The 13524-nt window shown below is 43.2% G+C and overlaps 1 protein-coding gene across 1 annotated transcript in view; it reads right to left on the bottom strand.

Moving 5' to 3' along the window:
- The window catches only part of FES (FES proto-oncogene, tyrosine kinase), a 167045-nt gene that overhangs the window by 126136 nt on the left and 27385 nt on the right, over nucleotides 1-13524 (bottom strand). Inside the window, exon 2 of the mRNA XM_040414112.1 lies at nucleotides 11899-12168. Coding sequence (XP_040270046.1) covers nucleotides 11899-12123 — 225 coding nt within the window. The 5' untranslated portion in view covers nucleotides 12124-12168. The remainder of the gene's footprint in view (nucleotides 1-11898; nucleotides 12169-13524) is intronic.

Raw genomic sequence — 13524 nt, 5'->3', positions numbered from 1 at the left:
AGTCTGCGCATGTGAAAAAAATTAATGCCGGATCCGTTTTTCCGGGTAACATCAGAAAGACGGATCCGGCATTTCAATGAATTTGTAAGACGGATCAGGATCCTGATCCGTCTTACAAATGCCATCAGTTGGCATACGTTTTGACGGATCACTCTGCCGCAAGTGTGAAAGTACCCTAACATGTCATTGAGACATAACATAAGGGATTAATAGTTGCCATCTCTGAGCCAGGGCCCTGATTGTTTATTACATATTATATTGTCCTTTAGACTACCATCGGTCCCACTTGACTCTTTCCTGCACCTGATCTCCCCAAATCTATCCTTCATGTAGAGGGAGTAATTTAATTCTCAAATGTGTGCTCGAGTAAGTCACAAAATGTCCCATGATGCAGTAGTTAATTCTCTGGAAGTCAAGCTTAGATGTGGCACAACTAACTGCACTTGCCAACTGAAGCCTGCTTTGTTGATGGGAAGTGATCACTCCTCTAGGCACACTACAGCCTCAGAAAAAGGGATATAATTTCTCTAAGGCTTCTAACCACTGGACCATACTGTGAATTCAGCAATACTATTCTGCATATCTGAACACTAAATTAGCGCACATGATGTAGGACCCCGTGCAGGCAATAGTGCTGCGCTGGTTAAAGCTAACCAGTTAATTTTCATGACCATTCCTCTTCTTTGCCAAGTTTAATTACACTTAAAAGGTCACTCCGGGTAAAAGTGAAATAAAAGAGCACAATATATCAGTTAAAGAAGCACCAAACGTATCATAGAGGCTCACACTTTATAATACATTTTGGTGCACGCAGGGCCGGTGCAACCATATAGGCGAACTAGGCGTTCACCTAGGGCGCCGGCCTGCTGGGGGCGCCCTAGTGGGCTCCCCCTGACTGGGGCTGCAGCCCTGGGCGAGCGGCTCTTGAGCTGCCCCCAGCGCCGTTACAGGGGGGCCAGGAGGTGGAGGTCCTTCTTAAATATGGCAGAGCAGGCATCTGCTTACCCTGATGGCAGGTGCCTGCTCTGCCAGTAAATTACCGGAGGAGAGGAGGCGGGCGGCAAGGGAGGCTGTTCTAGCAGCTCCCCACTCCTCCCTCGTGTGCCCTCTGTGATGCTGGAATATGACATCATTCCGGCCCCGGCATACTAAACGGCGCGCTGGAGGACTGAGGAGCTGCACCACACTGGACCCCAGGGAGGGGAGTGTTTAAGTGTTTGACTGAGTGAGTGTCTGCCTGTGTATTTATGTCAGTGAGTGTATGTATGTCTGTCTTTCTGTCAGTAAATGTATGTGTGTGTATGTCAGTGAGTGTGGATATCTGTCGGTCAGTAAGTGTCTGTGTGTGTTTGTCTGCCAGTGAGTGAGTGTCTGTCAGTGAGTGTCTGTCAGTCAGTGAGTGTATATCTGTCTGTAATTGAGTTTCTGTGTACGTCATTCAGTGAGTGTCTGAGTGCGTGTCTGTCTGTCTGTCAGTGAGTGTATGTGTGTCTGTCATTGAGTGTCTGTGTGTGTATGTCAGTGAGTGTGGATATCTGTCGGTCAGTAAGTGTCTGTGTGTTTGTCAGTGAGTATATGTGTGTGTTTGTCTGCCAGTGAGTGAGTGTCTGTCAGTGAGTGTCTGTCAGTCAGTGAGTGTATATCTGTCTGTAATTGAGTTTCTGTGTACGTCATTCAGTGAGTGTCTGAGTGCGTGTCTGTCTGTCTGTCAGTGAGTGTATGTGTGTCTGTCAGTGAGTTTTTGTGTACGTCATTCAGTGAGTGTGTGTGTGTGTCTGTCAGTGTGTGTCTGTCAGTGAGTAAGTGACATGAGGGGGCGGCAAAATGGATCTTTGCCTAGGGCGGCAAAAATCCTTGCATATATAAATTTAGACAAAAGTGTCTAACATGTCTAGTAGGGTACTAGACATGTTAGACACTTTTGTCTAAATTTATACCACCTATTGGTTGACTCATTTTGCACCAGAATTATAATGCAGTTTTCTGCACATGCTTCTTGTCACATGAAAGTTATATCCCTTCCAGGTACGCCAAGCCCTCTTTTACATTCATCTGGGACCTCTTTGTCTAGCAAGGCGCAAAAAGTGTCTAAAACACATAATACATCTGGTGCAAAGCATGTACGTAATATTTTCTTTTTGCATACATTGAGCCAGATAAATTAGCGCATTTAGCTTAGTAAATTTGACCCCAATCTCTTCTGTGTTCTATGAAGTCCTTTGTCATGTTCCATCCCCTCATGCCCTACACTAGGCATAACACAACACTAAGCGCTCATGCACATCGCCGTTGCTCGGCCGTTCTGTGCATTGGGGATTACAATTTGCGGTCTCCAATGCACAGGCAACATCTGTGCGGATTCCGCAGATGGATGCAGACCCATTCAACTAATCTATCCGCACTGCAAAAAAATAGAACATGCACTCCTCCGTTCCGTACCGCACCTTCCGGATTGCGGACCCATTCAAGTGAATGGGTCCGCATCCATGATGTGGTGAGCACAAGGCAGATGCCTGCCCATTGTGGACCCGCTGTTTGTGGGCCCCAATGCGGGCACGTCCCGTGCATGAGCCCTAAGACTGTAGATAGCATAAACTCAGTCAGGCTGTTTACACCTGCACCAGATTTATCGCAGGGGCTCAGGCTGGATGATTATGTGGTGCAGGAATAGGCGCTTTTCGAAGGGCCTTATTAGACTGCACGATTTTGGGACAATTATTGGGAACAAAGAGTAAGTTCTGGAATGCTCGCTCTCGATAATTCGCCCGTATAATCGAGCAGCCGATCAGCCAAAAAAAGAGTAAACATTAGTTTGTCGGCTGATTGGCATCTTTTATCAGGATGAAAGACGCATGATTATTGCCATCACTTCAGAGATGTTCTGCCGATAATCAATAGAATTGAATGAGGGAGAAATGACTGCAGTAGCAATCGTTCCTCCCACGTTCAGTATGCATTGGCCTGTGCAATCAAGTAAAAATCAGTACCCTAACAAAGAAATCATGATGGTTTTGTTGGCTTTCAACGGGAAACAATAAGTCCCCATTTGTGCCTGGTTCCCCTATTCTATTTAGATGTGGTGTTCCATAAATTAAAATAATTTGGGTGATTCTGTAGACATCCTGTGGCTCACAAAATGGATTAAAATTGAAGAGTCATTAGAACCTTCAAGCCTAAAAAAGGTCATTTTCTCAAAACGTCCTTAAATATGGATGCAGACGCGTGAAAGAAGTCACGGAGAGGTCAGCAATCGCTTTGAAGGAACTGCTAGGATCAGTCATTACAGCTTGTTTTACCTTTTCACATGAACTTTCTGTTCTATTGATCAGAAGACATTCATAATAGGTCCTGAAAGGTTGAGTGAAATATCTCTGAAAGCCATGAAAACACTCATTCTTTACTAGAACTGTTCATAACATTTACTCAGCAGGAAGCACATTTATCAGGTTTTTTTTCCCAAAAAGTGGAGATATAATTGAAAGTGAAAATTGTAGCATAAATAAAGTTCTGGATGAGTCTACAGTAAGTCACACTGAATACATGCGCCAAGAGCTTGTGAGTCAGAGATCACTGGCAGCGATCTGCTTAGACACTGTCAAGTACTTGGAATTGTTAATGGATCACAAGGGGGAGGCGTACAAAGAAGAAAACGTGTAGGCTTATGTTTCATGCCATCTGATCTCATAATTGTTAACTTTCCCCAGTATCTACGATGAATATGAACATATCCTAAGTAATGTATGAGAACAAAGATTATTGTAAGACTTGGACAGAGGCTTAGAGGACATTTGTTAAGTGAAATTCAAGATTCATAGTCACACTACAAAACTGACCGAGCCAGATCATTAGTAATGTCACAGCTACAGAATGAGTAATAGGTGATTACAAATAACCTCCAGTAGAAAGATATATGGAAAGTAATTCATACAGCTCATAGCTTCCTGAAGTTCACAACCATCTCATTAAAGAGGTTGTCCAGGCTACAGATACTGATGACCTACCTTCAGGCCATCAGTATCAAATTGGTGGGGGTCCGCCACCCGGCACTCCCACCAATCAGCAATTTCGGACAGCCATGGTGCCGGAAACTATCCGGTTTACGGATGGTTCCATAGACGGTATAGTTTCCAGTGCCAGGGTACTGCTGCTCAGATCATTCCCTTGAATGGGAACTGAGATACAGTACCTCACTGATTTGATATTGATGTCCTAAGCTGACAATATCTAAGTCCTGGAAAGCCCCTTTGAAAAGGGGTTATGCTACGACTCATGTAAAAAATGAATACCACAGCTCATATAGTACATGACAATCTCTTTCTTACAAAGCTAGAACCAGCCCTGGACCTCACATAGATCCAGAGACATTCCCATTCATTGCTCCAATTGTTTTATTTATTATATTATATTCACTTATATAGCGCTGACATATTCTGGATGCGGAACCATTCATATGGACGTGTGAATGGACCCTAAGGCTGACAGGCTTTCCTTGTAACTCCCAAAGCTTCTGAACAGAAGACGTAAACTGTGCGACCCCCTCAGTGATGTGGACAAGAAATAAGGAAAAGAACAAACAGCAGGTGGCGCTATACAGATACATTTTATTGAATAGCTCAGTCTCTATACTACATTTTTTATCACATGAAACTACAAAAGTTTTCTAAATCAGGTGCTGAGGAAGTCCCAGAGGTCAGGTTCCTGCTGATCATAAAGTGATAGCATATCCTAACCATACGGCATCATTTTATCAGATGGTAATAATCCTGCATGGCAATTCCTAAAGTGGCCACATATTTCCATAACCATACTAGATAAGATGTTTGTTTGCTTTGGGAAAGCAGAAGGACCATTTCTGGCATAGGATGACTATGGGCAGAGCTATAGAAGTCGTAGAGGCAAAAGTCACATCCCAAAAGCCTCTCTGTTGCATAAGAAGACACCACTATAATAAACTCTATTCCAGAGCCTTCACGCTAATGATGGGTTTACATGGGCTGAGGAGCGTTCCTTCCCGACAACTGGCTGCTCATTCAGTGGGGGTGAAGCTCTGCATTTACATGGATATTGCGATCCCTGCTCCTCATACAGCTGCATTGTTTCTGGGTACCAGATGGCTGTTTGGATCGCACAATCTGGTGCCCAGACACAAATGACAGTTTCACCTGAGCGTTTTGCTTGTTCATTGGGTGTCATCGGCTGCACCTTTAGACAGGCAGATTGTTGGGAATGGTCTGATGAACAGCCAAATCAGATAAGAGAAGAAGTAAACTATGAAGGATCATGGTAATTGTTAGGGAAACAAGCTGTAACAAAAAGCCAGTTACAGTAAGGCTAGTTTCACATCTGTGACAGCAATTCTGGCAGGTTGTTCCGGCAGAACAGCCTGCCGGAGTTCTCTGGATCCGGCATTGCCGGAATGCAACAGGAATTCCCGCCGGCCCCATTAACGTACAGAAACCGCTGAATGCTGTGGTTTGTGTCTGGCCAATTCCCAGCATTCTCTGCTGTAAATCGGCCAGACACAGGGTTATGAGTGACCACCCTGCAATCCAGCAGTGGAGGTCATAACCATGGAAATGAGCAACGTATAATGTGATGGAAAAATGAATCCAGCCGGTCAAGGAAGCAATATGGACAATCACAATACATCAGCAAGTGCCTTGTATTCACTTTCTCTACATGATAAATGCTAATTGCTGTAGCGAGACAACCTCTTTAAGGCCTCTTTCACACGGGTGAGATTTCCGCGCTAGTGCAATGCGTGAGGTGAACGCATTGCACCCGCACTGAATCCGGACCCATTCATTTCTATGGGGCTGTGCACATGAGCGGTGATTTTCACGCATCACTTGTGCGTTGCGTGAAAATCGCAGCATGCTCTATTTTGTGCGTTTTTCACACAACGCAGGCCCCATAGAAGTGAATGGGGCTGCGGGAAAATCACAATCATCCGCAAGCAAGTGCGGATGCGGTGCAATTTTCGCGCACGGTTGCTAGGAGACGATCGGGATGGGGAGCCGATCATTATTATTTTCCTTTATAACATGGTTATAAGGGAGAATAATAGCATTCTTAATACAGAATGCTTAGTAAAATAGGGCTGAAGGGATTAAAAAGAAATATAATAATTTAACTCACTTCATCCACTTTTTCGCGCAGCCCGGCTTCTCTTCTTTCTTTTTCTTTGAGGAAAACGACCTGTGGTGACGTCACTGCGCTCATCACATGGTCCATCACATGATCCATTACTATAAGGGAAAATATTTACATCTACACAACCTTGAACCCAAACCTGAACTTCAGTGAAGAAGTTCGGGTCTGGGTGCCACATTCAGATTTTTATTACGCGTGTGCAAAACGCATTGCACCCGCGCGATAAAAACTGAACAACAGAACGCAATCGCAGTCAAAACTGACTGAAATTGCATACCTACTCGCGCGGGTTTGCCGCAATGCACCCGGGACGCATCCTGAGCCAAAACGTGACGCCCGTGTGAAAAAGGCCTAACAGTGTCTATTTGCATCAATCTTTATTAGGGATACATTTCGCCATGGTTCTTGCCCTGTTCAGCAAGAACCAGAGATTCAAACAATTATCTGTAACATAGTATAGAGGTCAGCTAGTCTTGTACAGCCCCATTAAGCTGAACTCACTTTATTGCTGAGTGGATTTTTTTCTAAATTTAGAGGAATTGTGCTGTAACCTCATCTAACAGAAGAGTTTTGAAATAAGTGTTATTATAAGCTGACATTCCATAAGCGTACCAGCTGCAGTGTCAGCATAAGAAGCATTTAAGGTATACTAACACAGGGTATCCATTTCATAGAATTGTGGGATAAAGGAGAAATTGTGCTAAACCCAAAAAGCGTAAGACGTTAACAATAAATACACAAATCCCGAGATGAAAGTCGGTGTTTATTCAGACTATATTCTCTAGACTTACCATATTATCTGTGGTAAATAATCTTCTAGAGGTTTTCCAGGATATTAATATTGATGACCTATCCTCTGGATCGGTCATCAAAATCAGATCGGCGGGGGTCCGACACTCAGCACCCCCACGATCAGTTGTTTGAAGTGCCAGCACAGCCTTCCCTTCATGGTTTACCTGCTCGCCATTGACATCACAGCATTGAGCAGGTGTAATTACAAGTAAGCCATCCCATTCACTTCTAAGGGTCGGCTCCTTCCTATTCAAGTGTATATTACAGAGCTGTCCCATAGAAGTGAATAGGACGGCTTCCTGTAATTACACCTGCTCACCGCTGCAATGTCGATGGCGAGCAGGTAAACAATGATGGGAAGGCAGCGCTGACAGGACGCGTGCCTTCTCTTCATACAGCTGATCAGTGGTGGTGCTCGGTGTCAGACCCCTGCCGATCTGATATTAATGACCTATCCTGAATCCTTAAAATCCCAGAAAACCCCTTTAATAGAAAATGTAATTAACATATGTAATAATGTTTAAATCCAAAACTAGATTTTTTGCCATTATGTAGATTAAACCAGTAATGAAAGAGTGGTAAGCATCATTCTTCCATGGTGTGCTTGGTTTTAACGTAACTTTATTCTTTCATGAGTTATTTACAAGTTTCTGACCACTTACAAAATGTGTTCAATGTGCTGCCCATTGTGTTGGATTGTCAATGCAACCCTCTTCTCCCACTCTTCACACACTGATAGCAACACCGCAGAAGAAATGCTAGCACAGGCTTCCAGTATCCGTAGTTTCAGGTGCTGCACATCTCGTATCATCTGAAGGCAATCGTCTATGCTGTGAAGATACGAGATGTGCAGCACCTGAAACTACGGATACTGGAAGCCTGTGCTAGCATTTCTCCTGCGGTGTTGCTATCAGTGTGTGAACAGTGGGAGAAGAGGGTTGCATTGACAATCCAACACAATGGGCAGCACATTGAACACATTTTATAAGTGGTCAGAAACTTGTAAATAACTCATGAAAGAATGAAGTTACGTTAAAACCAAGCACACCATTGTTTTTCTTGTGAAATTCCCAATAAGTTTGATGTGTCACATGACCCTCTTCCTATTGAAAAAACTAAAGTTGGATTCAAAATGGCCAACTTTCAAAATGGCCGCCATGGTCACCACCCATCTTGAAAAGTTTCCCCCCTAACATATATTAATGTGCCACAAACAGGAAGTTAATATCACCAACCATTCCCATTTTATTAAGGTGTATCCATATAAATGGCCCACCCTGTATATGAGGAAAAAAAAATATTTGAAGTCCTGTTTCACACTTGCATTTTAGTTTCTAGATCCAGAATCATTGACTTACATTGATATTGCTGCCGGATCTGGTTTGTTCCGTTTTGCAGACCGGACACAAAACCGCAGCTTGCAGGGGTTTTGTGTCCATTCAAAAAACGCAATAAAACAGAACGGAATGCATCCTGATTAGTTTTGTCCCCATTGACAATGAATGGGGACAAAACAGAACAGTTTTGGCCCGGATTTGAGATCCTCTGCCGGATCTCAATACTGGAATGCCAACACAAGTGTGAAACAGTCCTAAAACAAGACTTTCCGACACAGTATTATAACATCTAAGTATGCTATAAAGAAAGCATTGGGTGAATTCTGCAGCAAATACAACGCAAAATCTGAACTTAGATTGTGAGCCCCATTGGGGACAGTGTGATTCTAATGTCTGTAAAGTGCTGCGGACTATGTCAGCGCTATATAAGTGAGTATAATAAATCAATAAATAAATAGTAACACATCTCCTTCTTTTATTTTTATGCTTTATTTATAACAATATACCGTAATATACAGCTCCTTTTCTAATCTGTTTTTATTTCCTGATTACAGATTTATTTATTCTGTTTCCTCGACATGATTATGGGGGCGGCCATCTTGCCTGAGCTGTTCTTAACAGCATTATATAGGAAAAAAAATTTGCTTTACGGCAGCCCCATGGGCCATAAACACAATGGTCAGGAGGGGAGCGCATTGACATCTATGGGAGAGTTCTCTGGACATGCAGTGTGACCTGTGCAGAGGTCATTGTACTAGGAAAGAATAGATAAGCTGTGACAATGACTTATTGTGAGTGGTGGATCCTGTCTTATCTGTACACAGAGGTGATATCATTACAGGCAGGTTTAGAATAATATATACCGTATATACTCGAGTATAAGACGAGTTTTTTGGCACATATTTTTGTGCTCAAAAAGCCTCCTCGTCTTATACTCGAGTCTAGGTCTTTAGCTCCGGTAATACAGGCAGTGCGGGGGGCGGCGCTCACTCACTGACGTCACGCGCCTGCGCCGCCTAGTGGGAGAAGGCGCGTGACGTCAGTGAGTGAGCGCCACTCCCCGCACTGCCTGTATTACCGGAGCAAAGACAAAGTAAGATATCCACAGTTAAAGGTTACGGATTAGTTTAAATATACTGCTGTGAGCGTCGGGGAGGGGGATCTGTGGATGGCACTGTAGGGGGATCTGTGGATGGCACTGTAGGGAGATCTGTGGATGGCACTGTAGGGGGATCTGTGGATGGCACTGCAGGGGGATCTGTGGATGGCAGTGCCATCCACAGATCCCCCTACAGTGCCATCCACAGATACCCCCTCCCCTAAACAGTGCCATCATGGCACTGTTTAGGGGAGGGGGGGATCTGTGGATGGCACTGTTTAGGGGGGATCTGTGGATGGCACTGTTTAGGGGGGAGATCTGTGGATGGCACTGTTTATGGGGGAGATCTGTGGATGGCTCCCTGTATTTAATGCAGAGTGTGTGTGTATATAATGCACACACTCTGCATTAAATACAGGGAGTCACCCTCTTGCAGATGTGTGTATATAATGTAGAGTGTGTGCATTATATACACATACACTCTGCATTATAGTTGCATTTCCCACCCTAGTCTTATACTCGAGTCAATAATTTTTCCCATTTTTTGGGGGTAAAATTAGGGGCTCGGCTTATACTCGGGTCGGCTTATACTCGAGTATATACGGGTAGTTGCAGTAAAGTGATCTGTACAGACTATTATTAGGCTTAGTGGGCATTGTGAAAACCGCAGGAATTTATTTTTGTTTACATATAGATATTAAAATGGAAAATTAAAAATAACATCACCAAAAATTCTTAAAAAATGTTAAAACATAAAAACGTGATTTAAACAATAGGTCATTTTCTGATGACACATTCCCTATAAGTCCATCAAGTTCAAGCAGGGGACAGGTGGGGATGTGAATTAAGGGAAGGGGAGTGAGAATCAGACCTGAGTCTACACACTTACATAAGCATTAATCTTACTTAGTGCAACGAATTCATGTAGCCTTTTTTGACTATGTCCTGAAATGGACTATTACACAGATTCACAGTTCTTACAGTAAAGAAGCCTTGACACCTTTAGAGACTGAACATTTTCTTCTCCAGTCGGAGGCAGTGCACCCTTGCATTTTGAGGGCATTTTACATGGAACAGTTTTTTACTGTATTTTTTGTACAGCCCATTTATATATTTGTATAGGTTAATCAAGTCCCCCCTTAGACGTCTCTTCTCAAGACTAAATACATTTAATTATATTAATCTTTCTTCATAACTAAGACCCTCCATGCCCCTTATCAGTTTAGTCGCTCTCCTCTGTACTCTCTCCAGCTCCAGGGCATCCTTTCTATGGACTGGTGCCCAGAACTGAACTGCATATTCCAGATGAGGCCGCACAAAAGCTTTGTAAAGTGGTAATTAGATCCCTGTCCAGCAAGTGCATGCCTCTCTAATCCGGGTTCACATTTGTTCACTGTATCCGGCATACCGGATACAACCATGCACCGCCAGATCCCCATTTACTGTAATGGGATCCGGGGGCCACTTTCGAGCATATAAGCCAACTTTCGGACGGATAAAAAAATGTGGCGTGTAGCATTTTTTGTTCGACTGAAAGCTGGCATGTACGCCGGATGCAGTGACTGGATTACAGTTCTGGAGTTCACAACGCAGATGTGAAACCAACCTTACATGGCGTATTCTGCTAGCCGTAGAAGCAGTTGATTGACATTGTGCTGTTATTTAGGGAGCATTTACACGACCGTATAAATGGATCCGCATCCGTTCTGCAAATTTGCGGAACGGGTGCGGACCCATTCATTTCAATGGGGACACAAAAGATGCGGACAGCAGTCCGTGTGCTGTCTGTATCCGTTGTTCCGTTCCGTGGCCCCGCAAAAAAGATAGAGCATGTCCTATTCTTGTCCGCGGTTGTGGACAAGAATAGGCATTCTCTATATAGCGCCGGCCAGGTGCGGTCTGCAAAATGCGGAACGCACACGGCCGGTATCCGTGTTTTGCAGATCCACAATTTTCGGACCACAAACTTATGGTCGTGTGAATGCTCCCTTAGTCTATGATCTACAAGTTCACCCAAATTCTTTTCTATAAGTGACTCTTCCTGTGTCACTCCCCCTAAGACATATAATGCACCTACATTGTAGATTATTTGTACCCAGAAGCATAACTTTAATGTTGCAAAGTTACACCATTACTGCAACACCCCCAGATGCATTTTTTCAAAGATCATGTTTTTCTGCTGCTTTGCCGTAATGCAGTCATGCCACATCATTCTGCCTACTGTGAATACACCATTATAATATACATACTATACACAGTATGATGTAATTGTGCTAGATGACAGGTGATGGTGATGTCAACCCACGGTTAACTGAGATCATGATCATATATATACACATATATATATATATATATATATATACTGTATATATTGTATATAAACTGCTTTCATGTAAAAATTAAAAGCACAGTTTTTAAAACTGAACAATTTTCCACTACTGAGACTTTTTAAGTCTGATTACAATTTGGCAAGAGATTAAAGTTACAATCGGGGTCATTCACTGTAGTAGATGTTACCTGACTCAGCTGACTTGAGTAGTCTGACAGACCCGGGATTGGTGACTGATCCAACTTCTCGATCAGGGTGAACATCTGGTGAAGCTGTGATGCATACTCTCTGTCACTCTTTGTACGCTGTATCATCCACTTTCTCATACATTCCATCAGTTTCAGTTCAGAGTCTTGCAGGCGAAGCAAAGCATTGTGTCCGTCGGGGAAACTAAACTCAGCTGCAAACCCCATAATTATTAAATATACTGATTGCCTCTTCTCGATCAGTCAAGTTCACTGTGAATAAAGATAAAAAGATGATCACAAAAATAACAGATATTAGAGAATACCCAGGTGAAGTTATGGTCTACAATCATTCATGGTGAATTCTAAGTACAGTTGTAGAATTCCTCTATTAATACAGAACCAGCATACTTTACAGCGTCCTATAATAAGCAAAAACAACAACCATACAAAATTATCAAAATGAAAAAAACAATCATCTGTTCCTGTGTGACACCCTTTCCTTATTGTATGCCTCACACTTGCACAGAAGAAAGAATTATGCCCAGCAGAAGCCATCTGTGACAGAATGATTTGCCAAGACTGAAGCAAAGTTTGCGCATACATCCCAAAGACATGGTGCAAATCCCCATCAAATAATGCACAAAGTATTGAGAAAGATTGATCTGAATGTATTATATCTACAGTATATCATTTCATAACTGCGCACAAATCACTGAAATATACCTTCAAACACTTAAAGGGGTTGTCCAGCCTTTAGGTAAGTGATGGCTGGATAACCCATTGAAGTCAATGGGAGCAGAGCTGTACTAGCAAGCTCCCTCCACTACAGTCTTGACAGTGCTGTGTAGGTCTTTCGGTGATGGAGGTACACCGAACAGTTGATCTGCAGGAGTACAGAGTGTTGGATCACAGTAAATCAGCTAGTGACAGGGACGGACTGTAGTTGGGTCCAAATTGATGGAAGGCAGGGCCAGCAATACCATATTGTGGCACATTATACCACCCCAACAGAGCCAAATACCACAGTCTATCACAAAATACACCCCGAAAAAACATCCACTGGCCGGCAGTGAGGAGGGCCCAGGCAGCCCCCTGGGCATTAGCCCACTGGGAAACTTCCCTGTAAGGTCAGTGGCCAATCCGCCCCTGGTTAGTGATGACCGATCCTGAGGATGGGCAATCATTTAGTAAAGCCTGAACAACCCCTTTAAAGCAGTTGTCCCACCATTAATATGTATGGCATATTTATAGGTTATGCCATAAATATTGTATCAGAGGGTTGCCAGCAATTAGACCACACAGATCAAACATTTAAGTAATATCCCTTAGATATGCCATAATGTTGATGGCAGTAAAACTGGTAAGAATTGTAGTTATGCTGGTTTCCTTCAGACTCCCCGAAGAATGATCTATGCAGATGCAAGGTTTACTTTGTAGCACCTGACTGAGAAGGACGGATATTTGTCCCCACCACTACAGTGTCGGTGGGTGAGATTTGTATGTGTGTTTAGGGAAAGGGATGAAATATGCACTTTTTTATTGATTCAGTGCTATCCTAAATATGGCAATATCTGTCAAAATTCACCAATAATAAGTTAGCGGGTAACTCAAAGTTTAGCGGCGCTG

Source organism: Bufo bufo, chromosome 1, assembly GCF_905171765.1.
Source record: "Bufo bufo chromosome 1, aBufBuf1.1, whole genome shotgun sequence".
NCBI classification, from domain to species: domain Eukaryota; kingdom Metazoa; phylum Chordata; class Amphibia; order Anura; family Bufonidae; genus Bufo; species Bufo bufo.
This window is presented reverse-complemented; position numbering and strand designations above follow the sequence as displayed.